We start from the raw sequence: 17,679 nt of genomic DNA, 5'->3' as shown, positions 1-17,679 counted from the left end.
GAACTATGTTAGCAATTCTCCAGTCATATGGTACAACCCTTGAGTTTACTGATTTATTAAAAATTCTTGCTAATGGGCTTGCAATTTCATGTGCCAGTTCCTTTAATATTCTTGGATGAAGATTATCTGGGCCCTCTGATTTTGTCCCATTAAGCTGTTTGAGTTTGGCTTCTATCTTGGATGTGGTAATATCTACCTCCATATCCTCATTCCCATTTGTCATCCTACCATTATCCCTAAGCTCCTCGTTAGCCTCATTAAAGACTGAGGCAAAGTATTTGTTTAGATATTGGTCCATGCCTAGATTATCCTTAACCTCCACTCCATCCTCAGTGTTTAACGATCCCACTGCATAGAATCATAGAATATCAGGGTTGGAAGGGACCTCAGGAGGTCATCTAGTCCAATCCCTTGCTCAAAGCAGGACCAATTTCCCAACTAACTCATCCCAGCCAGGGCTTTGTCAAGCCTGACCTTAAAAACCTCTAAGGAAGGTGATTCCACCATCCCTAGGTAACCCATTCCAGTGCTTCACCACCCTCCTAGTGAAAAAGTTTTTCCTAATATCCAACCTAAACCTCCCCCACTGCAACTTGAGACCATTACTCCTTGTTCTGTCACCTGCTACCACTGAGAACAGTCTAGATCCATCCTCTTTGGAACCCCCTTTCAGGAAGTTGAAAGCAGCTATCAAATCCTCTCCACCCCTTCTTCTCTTCTGCAGACTAAACAATCCCAGTTCCCTCAGTCTCTCCTCATAAGTTATGTGCTCCAGACCCCTAATCATTTTTGTTGCCCTCCGCTGGACTGCTTCCCATTTTTCCACATCCTTCTTGTAGCGTGGGGCCCAAAACTGGACACACAACTCCAGTTGAGGCCTCACCAATGTTGAACAGAAGGGAATGATCACGTCCCTCGATCTGCTGGCAATGCACCTACTTATACAGCCCAAAATGCCATTAGCCTTTTTGGCAACAAGAACATACTGCTGACTCATACCCAGCTTCTCGTCCACTGTAACCCCTAGATCCTTTTCTGCAGAACTGCTGCCTAGCCATTCGGTCCCTAGTCTGTAACAGTGAATGGGATTCTTCCATCCTAAGTGCAGGACTCGGCACTTGTCCTTGTTGTCTTTCTTCTTTCTTTATTTTCTTCTTATTTATATGGCTATAGAACCTTTTACTATTGGTTTTAATTCCCTTTGCAAGGTCCAACTCTACATGGCTTTTGGCCTTTCTCACTTTATCCCTACATGTTCTGACCTCAATAAAGTAGCTTTCCTTGCTAATCCCTCCCATCTTCCACTCCTTGTAGGCTTTCTGCTTTTTCTTAATCACCTCTCTGAGATGCTTACTCATCCAGCTTGGTCTACAACTCCTGCCTATGATTTTTTTCCCCTTTCTTGGGATGCAGGCTTCTGATAGTTTCTGCAGCTTCGACTTAAAGTAATTCCAGGCCTCCTCCACCTTTAGATCCACAAGTTCTTCAGTCCAATTCACTTCCCTAACTAATTTCCTTAATTCTTTAAAGTTTGCCCTTTTGAAATAAAAACCCTAGTCCCAGATCTATTTTTATTTATCCTTCCATCTAGTTTGAACTGAATTAGCTCATGATCACTCGAACCAAGGTTGTCCTCTACAACCATTTCTTCTATGAGGTCCTCACTACTCACCAAAACCAAATCTAAAATGGCATCCCCTCTTGTTGGTTCTTCAACTACTTGGTGAAGGAATCCATCAGCTATCACATCCAGAAAAATCTGAGTCCTATTATTATTACTAGCACTTGTCCTCCAGTCTATATCTGGGAAATTAAAGTCTCCCATGATCACACAATTCCCATTAGTGTTTATTGCCCATTAGTGTTTATTAAAGCACTATCCCAGAGGAGGCTGTAGTAGCTTTCTTTCCCAATGTGATTTTTGCCCAGACCGACTCTGTCTTATCCATTCCATCACTTCTTCTTTCTTTACAGTTTACCTCATCATTGATATACAATGCTACTCCACCACCTTTGCCTTTATTTCTGTCTTTCCTAAACAGCACATAACCTTCAATACCTGTACTCCAGTCATGACTACTATTCCACCATGTTTCTGTTATCCCTATAATATCCAGTTTCACTTCCTGCACCAGTAGCTGTAGTTCCTCCATTTTGTTACCTAGGCTTCTTCCATTAGCATACAAACATCTTAATTTTTGCCATTTGGCTTCACTGACATTCTTTACCCGATTAGGCACAGACATTCTACCACCAGTATCACCTATTAGACTGGTGTCTACACTACCCTTCCTCCTTATGTCCATTCTCCTACCTATGCTGTATTCTTTCTTCCTTTGTTTTCTTCCCTCTCAGTATTAAATTCCGGTGTGGAGACTACCTGGACATCTCCCAACCATCTCCCCCAAATTCCTAGCTTAAAGCTCTCTTAATCAGTTGTGTCAGCCTCCATCCTAGAAGCCTATTTCCCTCCTTACTCCGGTGAAGTCCATCCCAAGAGAACAGTCCTCTGTCCAGGAATGCTTCCCAGTGGCCATACATCCCAAAGCCCTCCTTATAGCACCACTGCCTGAGCCATCTGTTGATTGCCATAATCTTGTCACACCTTTGTTGCCCTTCTCTAGGAACAGGCAGAATCCCATTAAAGATGTAGTGGTGTCCTTCATAGCCCATCTAGTTCTTGGTTTATGTGCTGAGACTAGGATATAATTAGAGCTGAGACATGGTGGTGACTCACTGATTGAGATGTCGGGTCCACTAGGAACCAGTCTGGGAATCCACCAACTCATCTCCCATAAACCGTCATCTAGGAATGAATTTTAGGCACTACTGATCCATATTCAAAACAATAAGCTAATGGTGAAAAGCTCTGCCAAACACTCCCAGATCCATGGGACCTCCACTCCCTACACCTTGACTTTGGTCCAAATTGGAAGCCTAGGCTTAGGAAAGAGATTATCTGTATCCCATTGCCTGGTTTCTTGGAGCAACCACTTAACCAGACTTGGAATTGGATTACACATGGTGCCTGTTATTAATTAACCAAACCAAGGTAATAGAAAATTAGGAGCTTAAATGAAATTGCATGTTTTGTGATGGTTCATTGTGCACATTGCTAACACACTATGTGAGCTAACTCTTTGTTCTAATTACAGCTCCATCATGTCCCCTGAACAGTCACTACGAATTCTGTAGCAGCAGCTGCGATCTGACATGCAGCAACCTCTATGCCCCGGTGCAATGCATGACCCAATGTAAGGAAGGCTGCGTGTGTAATGAGGGTTTTGTTCTCAGCGGCGACCACTGTGTCCCCATTTCCCAGTGCGGATGCCTCCACAGAGGACTTTACTACCAGCCCTGGGAGACCTTCCACCCGAGCGGTTCATGCAAGGAGCAGTGTGTGTGTCAGGCAGGTGGGGAAGTTGTATGTAAGGCATTCTCCTGCAGCAGTGGTGAGGAATGCGGGGTGGTGGACGGCATCCAGAAATGCCACTCATTTGGATCTGCGACCTGTTCTGCCTCTGGCCATCCCCACTACCTCTCTTTCGACGGGGTCCCCTTTGACTTCCAAGGCACCTGCACCTACATCCTCGCCAAGACCTGCACTGATGCCAATCACCTTACACCATTCACTATCAGCGTAGAGAAAGAATCCTCTGGCAGTAGGAATGTCTCCATGGCCAAGCTGGTGTCCATCCAGGTGTATGGGATCACACTCACCCTGCTGCAGAGCAAACAGGGGCTCATCATGGTAAGTCCTTCTGCAGATCCTCATTTAGATCATTCTGACTGTCCCTTTATGGCCAGAGGTTTCTGCATGTGGCCTGCCTCGGCTTCCCCTCTTGGACTCCTCAACAACTCACACAAGGTTTTTACAAATCTAATAGCAACAGCCCTCCTAAGGGTCTCATTCAAATAGGAGTTTTTACATACAGCAATTCACCGCCTTATCTGGTCATTCCCAGGCATTGCCTGACTGCCATCTCACTCCCCTACATTCAGGTTTCTCTGCAGGAGCCTACTCACTGCCAGCTGCCTCTCTATTCCCCTCTTTCTTCTTGAGAATTCTCTCTGCTGGACCAGGAGCTTGGCTTCTTCCTGCTTCTCTTACAGGGGACACATATGATTCCTGCTCAGATGTGCCTAGTTAGTAATAAGGATTGGCCACGAGCCACTGAGGGGCAGGCCACCCTGCTACAAGGTTCATATACCAGGCTCATCCACGTGGTATTTGAGCCCCTCCCAGAAATACATTAAGCAACGTGACTAACATCTGCCACATGTTTGTTCTCTCCTCCTCTCCCCAGGAAAGATGTGTGTGCAGTGGGGTGTTTTGTTTTGGATTTTTTTATAATGATAAATGTATACGTTTGTTGCCATATATATGTTGGAGAAAGGTGGTCTAAGAACGCACCTTGCACTTGGAAAAGAGGGTGGGCAGGTTTGTGAGGTCCTTACTTCCTGAGACGGTTCATTCTCCAGACTTGGACCAACTCCTAATAATGCTTTGTCTCTGGCAGAGACAAAGTTTATCCTTATTGATGTGATTTCCATTGTGCCAATGGAAATAAGTTGTCCACCACAGTCTTCAACCTGGAGGTTTAATTCCTGTTTTAGATAGCCTGGGGCCAGGCCATTGAGCACCTTGGGATAAGGACTGAGGACTTGAACTGGATTCCTTGTTCTATGGGAAACCAGGGTAGGGAGTGGAGGACAGGTTTGATATGTACAGCAGCCAGTGTTGCTGAGATGGTATGCTGCAGAGTTGTGTAGCACTTGAATACTCCTATGTGCTGAATGCTTCATGCCTGGGAGAACCATCTTGCTATATAGTCCAGTGGGGAAGTGACAAAGCCGTGAATGGTTGAAATCAGGTCATCTTCTGTCAGAATGGGATGCTGTCTCCTACCCAGCTAGAGATGGTAGGAAGTGCTACTCATGGATGCTGCTATGTCAAAGCTTCTCTTGGGTGAGATGAACATCCTCCAGCATGCTTCTCTTGTTGATTATATCTCTATTTATAAGGATTACTTATTTGGTGAATCCCCTCCGCATACCTCACATTTTGCAAACATGAGGTAAAATTCCTCCCGATGTTATCTCCATTGGCCTCTGTGTTGAAGAATTTGTCCCATGGCATAGTGTCCTGTGAAGCCTGCAGTCTAATTTGGGACAAACTGAACACAACACATAGGAAATTGTTTGAGATAGGAGAGGGAGGGAAGGGGTGAAGGAAGGAGGCATCACCAGGGAAGTGGGTTTTTAGGTGCGGGGGGCGGGGAGAGATGGAGAAGTAGGAGACTGTTCTCAGTCCAGGAGTTGGCATGAGAAGGAGCAGGCCAAACATGGGTTGAGGAGTTGGGAAGGTAAAGAGAGAGGATGAGGAGGGAGGGAGGTGCCTGAGAGATGAGATCGGAAATACAGGTCTGGGTGACAATGTCAAGAGCTTGGAACGTGAGGACAAATCATTGCAAAGTGAAATCGGGAGTCATGAGTCATTCTGGATTTAACCCATGGTGTCAGTGAGAGCTGAATCTCAAAACTTGTCCATAGCCCCTACCCACACATGCACTGTCCATCCTACCTGCTCACAGGGGAATGTGCTGTCTTTTCCAGGTGGACGGGGTATCCCACAATCTCCCCGTGATAATGGTCAACGGGCAGCTCCGAGCATATCAGCATGGCACTAATGTCCTGGTGCAAACCGACTTTGGCCTCACTGTGAGCTACGACCTGGTTTACCAGGCCAGAGTCACCATCCCAGGAAGCTACCATGGCCAGACTTGTGGCCTGTGTGGGAACTACAATGGACAGCAGGACGAGGAGTTCCTGCTTCCCAGTGGCAGGACAGCCCCTGATGTGGCAGCATTTGGCTCTGCTTGGGAAGTCCAGATCCCAGGAGCATCCTGTACAGACAGATGTGCTGGAAACAGGTGTCCAGTTTGCGAAGAGAAGAAGAAGGAGGTCTTCAAAGGGCGCAACTACTGTGGGCTACTCACAGACCCCGACAGTCCCTTTGCGGCCTGCCATGGCACGATCAGCCCCAGCGTGTATCAGAGCAATTGCCTGTATGATCTGTGCCTGGGCAATGGGGACGCACAGATTCTTTGCCATAGCATCCACAGCTACGTGACGGCCTGCCAAGAGGCTAAGGTCTTCATCCAGCCCTGGAGGAGTGCCTCCTTCTGCCGTAAGTGTGCTGATAGTGTTGGAGGTCTGGGGAAGGGAAGGGGTCAGTGTTACTGGGTATCTTGTTCCAGGCCTCTGGGCTTCTTCTAGAACTCTTCTGGATGGAAGCCAACAATCTCATGTTCTTCAAGTGATTGCTCCTGTGTATTCCACAATAGGTGTGCGTGCTCGCCACGTTCACCGGTGCTGGAAGTTTTTCCCTTAGCAGTACCCGTAGTGGGGGAGCACCGCTGCAACCCCTAGAGTGGTGCCTCTATAGTGCGCTATAAGGGGAGCTGCGCTCTCCCCCCACCCTCGGCTCCTTCTTGCTGCCAGTGAAGGTAGTCGGAACTTGCTCTCCAGCTTTGCTGCAGCCTTCTCTTCTCTAGCGGTACTGTTCGTCGGATTGTTTTTTCAGTATTAGCTTGCACTCGGGGCATGCCCCGCGCTCCAGGCTTCAAGTCGTGCGACTCCTGTCGCCGCTCTATGCCCAGGAGCGACCCCCACACTGAGTGTCTTCACTGCCTGGGTGTGACTCATATTAGCGACCATTGCAAAATCTGTAGGTCGTTCAAACCAAGGACTAAAAAGGAGAGGGACTTCAGACTTAGAGCTCTCCTAATGGAGTTGGCGTTGGCTCCAACCCCAGTGCACAGATCGGACTCGGCACTGGCTGCCACGTCCTTGGTACGTAGCGAGGCCCCTTTGACCAGCAGATGCTGCTCTCCCGCCAAAAAGCAGGGGAAGAGCTTGGCCTCGCAATGACGTCACGATAAGGACAAGGGAAGAGGCTGATCCCGCGTTGGGCAGCCCTCAGTCCCCACGGGCTTAATACCTCTGACTCACATGAAGCGGAGCAGCCCGGTGCAGTCAACCCAGACATCACCAGTACGGATGCTGTCAACGCCGGAGGCAGTGCAGGCGGCAAAGGACATTGTGTCTTTGCCTGTGCCGAGCTCGTAGCCGAGTATGACCCCCAGGTCTCGGGGTAAGCCCCCATTAGGGGACTGCCCGGCCTCTTTGATGAGCAGTGGCTCTTGCTCTGAAGATCGCTCTCCGCACCGCTCGACACGCAGCGGCCGCTCTTCAAGTGACTCCTGGCTACTGTCGATGCCTCCCAGACCCTCTGACCTGCCGCCGAGACGGGAACCGCGGGCCCCTCCTACCCCTCCCACCAGCGAGCGCAGGCTCCGGAAGAGGCGCCAGGAACACTCCCTGGCCTGGCGTGAATACCAGAGCAGATCTCGACGCGATAGGTGTCGTCATTCGTGCTCCAATTCCTGCTCGACCAGACGCTGCACCAGAGGTTCTCCACGTGGTACCTTGGTGTCAAAGCACTGAGCTTTGTACTGTCGTTACAGCTACTGAAGCAGCTCGTTGAGAGGGTACCGTTCCTTGCCTTCAAGATCCAGATCGTGAGGGAGACGCCACCTCAGGCACCGTTCCCATCGCTCCCGTGGCACTGAACGCTCCTTGGCCACCTCGACTTCGGTTCCCCCCTTCCCATCCTCGGGCCGCGTTGCCCCGCTGGGACTCATTGTGCCACCAGGTACTCAGCAAGGCCAAGGCTGCAGTGCCCCGTGGCAGGGACAATGGTGCCAGTGGGCACCGTGGCAGCAGGTACCGGCCCAGCCTGGGGCTTGTTTGGTCGCTGGAGTGTCCCAGGCTCCATCGGCCTCGTTGGACCGCCTACAGGACAAGTTGATGGGCCAGGACTTGGCGGCCCCAGCACTGACTATGGTGCCCAACTTCGCGTGTGCTACATCTCCGGCACCAGACAACACAATTGTGGCACCTCCGTCCTTGGTCTCGCAAGAGGACATCAAGGCGCATCAGGACTTGCTGAAGCAGGTGGCATCCAGCCTTCAGCTACAAGCCAAGGAGACGGAGGGACCATCAGACTGCCTCTTCAATGTTTTCCTTGGCACCGGGCCATGTGGCCCTGCCACTACACCAAGATGTTGCCAGCATCACCAGTGCCATGTGGTAAATTCCTGCCTCCTTGGCCCCAATCTCCAGGAAGGCTGAGAGAAAGTACTTTGTGCCGGCGAAAGGTCACGAGTACCTTTATTCCCACCCAGCACCTAACTCACTTGTGGTGGAATTGGTGAATCACAGGGAGCGCCAAGGCCAACCTGCGCCCACCCCTAAGAATAAGGACATCAGGAGACTCGACTCCTTTGGCAGAAAGATTTATTCATCAGCTAGTTTTCAGCTGAGGGTAGCCAACCAGCAGGCCTTACTCAGCAGATATGGCTTTAACTTGTGGGAGTCCTTGCCCAAGTTTGAGCCGCTTCTCCCAGACAAGGATAGGAAGGACTTCAAGGCTCTGGTGGAAGAGGAGTCGTCGGCGGCTAAGGCGGCCCTGCAGGCAGCGGTGGATGCGGCTGATACGGCGGCTCGCTCCATGGCTTCCGCAATCTCCATGCGCCAGGTGTCATGGCTCTTGTTATCGCGTCTGTCAATGGATGCCCAATCTCTGATGCAGGACCTCCCCTTCGATGGCAAGGCGTTCTTGGCGGACCAGATGGACATCAGGCTGTATGGGATGAAAGACTCCCACACCACCCTGCAGACCTTGGGCCTCTGTGTCCCTCCGGCGAAGGACAAGGCCAAATCAATCCCAGCGGCTCAACTTGCTAGGAGCAGATACGAGCCCCCATATAAAAGGCCTAGAGACCAGAAACGCTGGTCTCAGAGGCAGTCCCGCTCTACCCACCAGCCTGGTCCCCCTAAGGGCAGGAGGCAGGGAAAGCGGTGGTTTTGACTATCCACAAGGGGCACCGGACCTGTTGCCATGGAGACCTCCCGACCAATAAAGTTTGTGTTCTGCAACCGATTGTCTGCCTTCCTCAGCGCCTGGTCCTGCATAATGTCAGACCAATGGGTCCTCAGTACCATTTCTAGGGGAATACGACTTGCAGTTCACTTCTCCCCCGCCATTCCACCCGCCCACTATCATGGGCCTGGGGGATTTCGAGCACGCCTGCCTCCTGGACCAGGAGGTGGATCAGCTACTCAACCTTGGGGTGGTGGAACGTGTCCCGACACAGTTCCAGGGCAAGGGTTTTTACTCCCATTCTGTCCTCATTCCCAAGGTGAAAGGGGGTCTCAGACCCATCCTGGACCTACACGACCTGAATAGGTTCCTAACCCGTTCCAAGTTCTGCATGGTGTCCCTGGCTTCTATCATCCCCTCTCTAGACCCGGGGGACTGGTACGCTGCCCTGGACCTCCAGGACATTTATTTCTATGTCCACATTTTCGAGGGGCACAAACGCTTCCTCAGATTCGTGGTGGGGACAGGGCACTTCCAATTTGCGGTCCTCCCCTTTGGCCTGTCCACAGCCCCCAAGGTGTTCATGAAGTGCATGGCAGTGGTGGCGGCCTACCTCAGGAAACAAGGGGTACAAATCTTTCCTTACCTGGACGACTGGCTCCTCAAGGGTGAGTCTCATCCAGAGGTGGAGTTCCATGTGCAACTACTCCTGGCCACCTGCAAAAACCTAGGCCTGGTCATGAACGAGACCAAATCTACCCTAGTGCTGGTCCAGCACATAGAGTTCATTGGGACTCTTCTAGACTCCTCCAAGGCTATGGCCTCTCTTCCCCTGGACAGGTTCGAGACCCTAAAGGCTCTCATCATCTCGGTCTCCACGTTCCCGGTGACCATGGCCAGGACGTGCCTCCAGCTTCTAGGTCACATGGCGGCCTGCACGTACATGGTCCGCCATGCCAGACTCCGGATGAGGCCCCTCCAACTCTGGCTAGCCTTCCAATTCTCCTGAGCCCGGGACGGCCTGGACAAGGTCCTCACAATCCCGTCCCCGGTGCTTGCTTCCCTTCAGTGGTGGTCCCTCTCGAGCAACATGCTATAAGGGGTTCCCTTCAGGGAGGCCAGCCCATCCATAGACCTGATGTCCGATGCTTCAGACCTAGGCTGGGGAGCCCACGTGGGAAATGTGTGGACCCAGGGGATGTGGTCGATCTCGGACTTGTCCCTGCGCATAAATGTCAGGGAACTCAGGGCAATACGTCTGGCGTGTACGGCATTTCTCACGCACCTCATGGCAGGGTGTTCAGAGTACTCACGGACCACACCGCCGCCATGTACTATATCAACAAGCAAGGCGGGACTTGTTCCCTAGCCCCCTGCCGGAAAGCCCTGACCTTATGGGAGTTCTGTATAGCCTATGATATCTCCCTGCGGGCGGCTCACCTTCAGGGCATTCGCAATACACAAGCGGACCGCCTCAGCAGGGTCTTCTCCCCCCAGTACGAGCGGTCACTCCACTCGGAGGTCACCCACTGGGTCTTCCTAGAGTGCCGAGTTCCCTGGGTTGACCTGTTCGCAACCTGCCAGAACCGCCGCTGCCCACGGTTCTGCTCCAAGGGCGGAGTGGGGAAGGACGCAATCTCAGACATGTTCCTCCTGAGCTGGTCGGGCCAGCTCCTATATGCCTTCCCCCCGCTTCCCCTCATCCCCAAGATCCTGGAGAAAGTGAAAGTGGACAAGGCAAGGGTCATTCTCATAGCACCAGCGTGGCCCCGCCAGCATTGGTATGGGCCCCTCTTACGCCTCTTGGCAGCCTCCTTGAGGGCGCTAGTGCTTCGCCCAGACCTCCTCTCCCAGGAAGGGGGATGCCTCCTCCATCCCAACCTGGCTGCACTCCACCTGACAGCGTGGCTGCTCCATGGCTAAACGAGGAGGAGAACAGGTGCTCGGAGCAGGTAAGGCTCCTGGAAAGCAGGAAGCCGTCCACGTGCCAGGCATATATGGCAAATTGGTTCAGATTTGCCAGGTGGGTGACCGAGCGGGGAGTTTCCAGTTCGTCCTGGACTACATTTGTCCCTTAGGACTCAGGGTCTGGCACCAGCCTCGGTCGGGGTACACCTCGCAACCATATCGGCTTTTCACCCACTGGTGCAAGGGCACTCGGTCTTCTCCCATGTTATGACCTCCCTATTCCTGAAGGTCCTAGTCCATTCGTTCCCGTATGCTAGACCCCTGGTGCCACAATGGGACCTCAACCTGGTCTTATCACGTCTCACGGGGCCCCCCTTCAAGCTGCTAGCCACATGTTCTTGGTCGCACCTCTCGTGGAAGGTGGCCTTCCTTGTGGCGATCACATCTACCTGACGTGTCTTGGAGCTCAGGGCCCTAACCTCAGAACCCCCCTTAACGGTTTTCCATAGGGACAAGGTCCAGCTGCGCTCACACCTGGTGTTCCTCCCGAAGGTGATTTCCGCCATCCATATGGAGCAGAGTATCTTTCTTCCCGTGCTCTGCCCTAAGCTCCACTCCTCTCATGAGGAACGCCATCTCCACATGTTAGATGTGCGTAGAGTGTTGGCTTTTTATCTGGATCGGACTAAGCCGTTCCGGAAATCCTCTCAACTCTTTGTTGCCTCAGCCGAGGGGGCAAGAGGGTAACCTATCTCGACCCAGCAGCTCTTTCGCTGGATTACCTCATGCAGATGCATGTGCTATGACCTGGCAGGGATTCCCCCGCCACCTATCATTAAGGCTCACTTGACGAGGGCTCAGACCTCATCAGCTGCCTATGCCACCCATGTCCCCATTCAGGACATCTGTAGGGCGGCCACGTGGGCCTCAGTTCACACATTTACTTCGCATTACACGATCGTCTCCCAGTCTAGGAATGATGCAGGCTTCGGCAGGGCGGTACTTCGTCCTGAACCATCGTGAACTCCTACCCACCTCCAACAGATACTGCTTGGAATCCCCTACTGTGGAATACACAGGAGCAATCACTCGAAGAGGAAAGGACAGTTACCTGTTCCGTAACAGGACAGTTACCTTTTTCTCCTGTCTATTCCACATCCCGCCCTCCTTCCCCTTTGTCAGCATTGTCTGGCAAGAAGGAACCGAGGGTGGGGGGAGAGCGCAGCTCCCCTTATAGCGCTCTATAGAGGCGCCACTCTAGGGGTTGCAGCGATGCTCCCCCACTATGGGTACTGCTAAGGGAAAAACTTCCAGCACCGGTGCACATGGCGGGCACGCGCTCCTACTGTGGAATAGACAGGAGCAACACATGTCGAAGAAAGTCAGTTATGGAACAGGTAACTGTCCTTTCCCTTACAAAGGCGCCCTATTCCTCTCCTCCCTCTCCTGCTCTCCTCTCCTTCGTGTCTGTCCCTCTAGGCCATGGTGTGAGATCTTTCCAGCCATCCTTTATTTCTCTCTCTATTTAAGCTGTGAGCTGCCCAGTCAACAGCCACTACGATCTCTGCGCTGACCTCTGCACCACCGCCTGCACTGGAGACATCATGGACTGCCCGGAGACCTGTGCTGAAGGCTGCCAGTGTGATGAGGGCTTCCTCTTCGATGGCCAGGGCTGTGTGACTCTGGAGAACTGCGGGTGCTTCAGACAGGGGAGATACTACAAGGTACAGCCTCAAGCAGTCTAGGTCTGATCTAATTTTTTTTTCACATATCTTAATTCCTACACTAGTCAGGAACAGGGTTTGCTATAGTGGATCAGAGCTTTGGCCTATCCAGCCTGGCATCCCTGCTCTTAATACCGAATGCTCAAAGCACCAAGAAAGGCAAGAAGATTTAATTCCTTTTGTCCATTGTGCGGAAACTCAGGCACAGAGCGGGGCAGTGACTTGCTCAAGACCCACCCAGTGAGTCAGTAGCAGATGGGAGGTTAAAACCTAGACATTGTCCTGTCCCTCAGCCCAATTCTTAACTCATTAGACAGCCTCTCTCTTTAATGTTTAGAGAAATAATATTATGACACAATAGTTTTTCGCACACCTCACCACACAGCTCTGAGTTTAGCACCGACAGAAATTATTATAAATAACCATTTCCACTTACGTTGCGTTATTTCCTCGTTCCCAAACATCCCATCAGCCCAGTGAGACGGTCCTGATGAACGAGTGCCAGCAAAGCTGCACCTGTGTTCCTGCCCGAGGGGTGACTTGCAAAGCCCACAACTGCACCAGTGGCGCAACCTGCCAGATCAGAGATGGCGTCATGGACTGCATCAGCCAAGGTAAAGTACAGTCACTGATTGAAACATGCCCTGAGGGGTTATTGCACAAGCAGTGAGTAAAGTCATTTCAATTATGTCTCCTCACCCTTCTCACTCTCTCTCTCTCCTTTTATTTAGCCTGGAACCCTGACCCATAATATTACAACATTTTGACTTGAAAGATGGAAACATTTGTTGGGTCAGAGTCTCTGCTGCGTCCATCTTCTGATGTGCACAACAGAGCCAAGTGGGCAGGGAGCTGATCACATTCCTAAATCGTCTCCCTGGCTGTAGCCTAGGAGCTGCTCTAAACTGGAGTCTACTGGCTGTGGGGTCATTAGTCAGCTGGGCACTGTCAAAGTCCATCACATTCCAGCCACTCTCCTTTGCCTGCTCCATGCTGCTCACAACATGCCCATAGGTGATGTACCACCTCTGCCGGGCATTGCAGGGAAGGAGACATAGGAGCCGGTTTTGCTGTGGTCATACACATGCAGAGATTTCCCCAGCATGGGACTCATGGGAGGTTTGTGAATGATGCAAAGGAAGTGTGTATGGGGAGAGAGGAAGAGAGATAGAGGAGTACATGGTGATAGATATAACGATGTGTGTGGGGGGAGAGATAGAAAGATACATAGATGTTACTGATTAGTCTGCTGTTTCTTGTCTTTCTATTGTCTTTCCCCCTAGTTATTCCAAAGCCATCCTGCAGTGTGGTCCGCTGCAGGGAAGGAACTATTTGTAAGATGATAAATGAGCAGCCAAAGTGTGTGCCGGTCTCTCGGGGCACGTGCTGGGCTGGGGGATACATTCATTACCGCACATTCGATGGATGGGTGTACGATTTCCATGGCAACTGCACCTACACCGTGGCCAAGACCTGCAGGGATGCCGCCGGCCTGCCCTCCTTCCATGTCATGGTCAAGAGCGAGAACAGTGGGAACACACAGGTCTTCTACATTGGATCAGTGACTGTCCAGGTGGATGGAGTCACTGTCACTGCAGCCAGGGCTGAAGCCGGCTTTGTGTGGGTGAGTGCTGGGCGCACACGTCCACTCTGCTCCTGTGTCCACCCTAGGCTTTGCTAAATAGAGGGCAGGAAACTGCAGCCCCCACCACAGGTGGGGCATGTTGTGGATAGGACAGAGCAGGCAAAGGAGAGTGGCTGGATGGTGATAGGCTCTGACAATGCCCAGCTGGCTAATGGCCCCTATGGGACCACAGCCATTGGGCTCCATTTAAAGCAGCCCCGAGGCTATGCCCAACATAGATAAGGCCCAATGTGGTCAGTAGTTATGTAGGCGACAAAGTAATCCAAGGTGTTGCAGTGGGGAGTCTGGCTGAAGTAGTCGGGTGTGCTCTGCTGCTGTATCTATCAGTGCTGTTCCCTAAGTCCCAACACTGTGATAGTGAATGGTTCGGCTTCCTAAGATGGGACACCCTCTGCTCGAAGTCAATGCTGACCCCAATGGCCAGCAGGCACTGTGGTGAGCTGGAAGGAGCGGGATGGGTGACCTAAAAGGGAACATTGTCCCGGCAAGTCAGTGCTGACCCCAATGCCTATCCAGCAGGTGCTGTGTGGCAGGGAGTGATGTGGGAGGTCATTTGGGGGCGCTGTCTCTCAGTCACAGCATGGCACTACAGGGTGCTGTACCGAAGGGAGCAGGGTGCATGACTCGCTGTGGGGAGCTGTGGGCTCTGTCTCAAGCACATGGGATCTGCACGCCAGATAAAGCGTAGACCTGAGAATTTGGTTATTACCTATCCCCAGCGCATCATGCAAGAGCAGGGTCAGTATTCCAGCAATTGTGGGCAAATCCCAGCTCCGCTGAGTCCATCCTACCACAAATTCCTCAGCAGTTTCTAATGTAACAGGGATTCCTCTGAGATCCCACCTGAGAAGAATCCCTACTCCTGGATCCGGGAGGACATTGCCTGAACTCTAAGATATGGGAAACTGAGGAACATCTAGGCAGTTTGGGGCTGTGCCCTACAGAGCCTGCTCCAATCTGAGGTACCTCAGGGGCCCTGGAACATTGTAGACATCTCCTTGAGACCTCTTGCCCCTCAAGTGCTCCTCCTAAGGACTCTCACCCACGCAGCATTGTCCCCACAAGAGCTGCCCGCTAATGGTTCTAACCAATGCAGCCCCCATCTCCTAGACTAGCTCCCACTCATTCTTCTCCTTGGTTCTTTTGTCTACAATAGGCTACATTGCAATCATGGATATAATATTGGACCTGATTGGGAAAACCCTATGAATAGCAATGGGGCCAAATCACAATTTCCAGTGAATCTGGATACAAACTTGAACCAAATTTGGATTAAAACATCACATTAGATAGAGCTGGCCTGAGAAAGCTAATTCCATTGGCAGAAAGATTTCAATATTTTGAAAATTAGCTTCATTCCAATACGGAAAGAAACTCACAAATTACCACATTTTCTATGAAGACAAATGGAGCCCCAACTCTAGGTCAATCCGCCCGGTAGGCTGCCAAGGAGCTGGTGGCAGGAAAAAACAGACAGGTTTTGAAATCAGCCTTGTTTCCATCAGAACTCCTTGGAAAAGGAACAATCTTCTAAACCCCTTTTGATTTTGATGAATAGGCAAATACTAGTGAAAAAGTATATCAGAGTAGAGCTCAGTGTGTAAATTAAAGACCTGTGCACTCGATTCTGACCTTTACCCTTTCTTTCTCACTGGGAAGTTGAATAACACCAGGGCCCACTTACCCATCTCCCTGAACAATGGGGCTCTTCGGATCTATCAGAGCGGCACCTCCCTCATCCTCCGCACCGACTTCAACATCAGAGTGTACTATGACTGGAACAACCACCTAAGGGTTTCCGTCCCTAATGACTTCTCTGACAGCCTGTGTGGCCTGTGCGGCAACTATAACGGGGACCCCTCCGATGACTTCCGGACCCCGGATGGGGATCTGGCTCCCAGTGTCACCGCCTTGGAGAAAAGCTGGGCAGTGGAAGATGAGGATCAGTTTTGCTGGCACGATTGCATTGGAGGTTGCAGACCCTGTGACCCCAGCATAACCAAAAAGTACAAGGAGGAGGCCTTGTGTGGCCTGATAACCAAGGTCTCAGATGGGCCCTTTAGCCAGTGCCACAGCAAGGTGGATCCTACAATCTACTTTGACAACTGTGTATACGATCTGTGCCACAACGAGGGCTACAGGAAGGCCCTGTGTGAGGCCCTGAAGGCCTACGTGGACGCCTGCCAGCTGGAGGGGGTCAGGATTGGGGAATGGAGGCAGCTGGCCAGATGCTGTGAGTACAGATTTGTTTGCCAAGGTCTATGGTCTGCTGGTTAGACCGGGGAGCCTGGGGCTCAGCACTCTTGAGTTCTAGCCCTGGTTTTGGGAGAGGACATGGTCGAGTGGTTTGGGATTACTGAGCAGTGATTGGCAAATCAGGACACCTGGGTTCTATTGTACCCACAGTATTTGTCTGTCTGTGGAATTGCTAAGGTGCCTGTCACTTTGAGTATATAACGTCCACTGATAACACATGGGAGCTGAGGTAAGATGGTGGCAGTTTAAGTCACTCATAGAATCATAGATTCTAAGCCAATGGTTCTCAACCTATTTACTATTGTGGGCCACATAGGCAGCTTTCTAGGTTTTCTTTATATAGGCTGCATCCACACAACATATATACTACTTGTATGGTCCAGAGGATGTCACGTGGGCCACAGCGACCTGTGGACCTTGGGCTGAGAACCACTGCTCTAAGGTCCGAAGGGACCATCATGTTAATCTAGTCTGACTTCTTGCACGTTGCAGCCCACACAATCTCACCCACCCACTCCTGCAACTGACCTCTAACCTCTGGCTGAGTTACTGCCATCCTCAAATCTTGATTAAAGACTTCAAATTACAGAGAATCCGCCATTTACACTTGTTTAAACCAGCAAGTGATCTGTGGCTCAAGGTGCAGTGGAAGGAAAATAATCTCTAGGGTCTGTCAGTTTGACCTGGGGGAAAAATTTCTTCCTGACTTCAAATATGGCAATCAGCTGGACCCTGATCATGTGGGTGAGACCCACCAGCCAGACACGTGGGAAAGAATTCTCTGTTGTAACTCAGAACCCTCCCCATCCAGTGTCCCATCACTGGCTGTTGGAGACATTGCTGCTACCACTCACAGATCAGCTCCATGCCTTTGTGGGCAGTCTCATCACACCATCCCCTCCATAAACTTATCAAGCTCAGTCTGAAAGCCAGTAAGGTGTTTTGCCCTTATTGCTCCCCTTGGAAGGCTGTCCCAGAACTTCACTCCTGGGATGGGTATCCTCTAATTTCAAGGCTAAATTTGTTGATGTGTTGATAAAACAGTTGATGCCCATTTGTTTTTGTGTCAACATTGGCACGGTAACTCCTCTCCCTCCCTGGTGTTTAGCCCTCTGATATATTTATAGAGAGCAATCATATCTCCCTTCAGCCTTCTTTTGGTTAGGCTAAACAAGCCAAGCTCTTTGAGTCTTGTCTCA

The 17,679-nt window shown here is 51.2% G+C and overlaps 1 protein-coding gene across 7 annotated transcripts in view; it reads left to right on the top strand.

The window, feature by feature from the left end:
* Positions 1-17,679, top strand: part of LOC127038134 (IgGFc-binding protein-like) — a 121,036-nt gene that overhangs the window by 42,545 nt on the left and 60,812 nt on the right. For 6 of the 7 annotated variants that reach the window (XM_050930570.1, XM_050930569.1, XM_050930568.1 and 3 more), the window contains 6 exons: positions 3,156-3,751; positions 5,617-6,190; positions 12,386-12,579; positions 13,052-13,193; positions 13,863-14,203; positions 15,884-16,457. The exons of the other annotated variant lie outside the window; for it this stretch is intronic. In XM_050930570.1, coding sequence (XP_050786527.1) covers positions 3,156-3,751; positions 5,617-6,190; positions 12,386-12,579; positions 13,052-13,193; positions 13,863-14,203; positions 15,884-16,457 — 2,421 coding nt within the window. The remainder of the gene's footprint in view (positions 1-3,155; positions 3,752-5,616; positions 6,191-12,385; positions 12,580-13,051; positions 13,194-13,862; positions 14,204-15,883; positions 16,458-17,679) is intronic. 7 annotated transcript variants of the gene reach the window in all.

The sequence above is a fragment of the Gopherus flavomarginatus genome, chromosome 20 (genome assembly GCF_025201925.1).
Source record: "Gopherus flavomarginatus isolate rGopFla2 chromosome 20, rGopFla2.mat.asm, whole genome shotgun sequence".
Taxonomy (NCBI): domain Eukaryota; kingdom Metazoa; phylum Chordata; order Testudines; family Testudinidae; genus Gopherus; species Gopherus flavomarginatus.
This window is presented reverse-complemented; position numbering and strand designations above follow the sequence as displayed.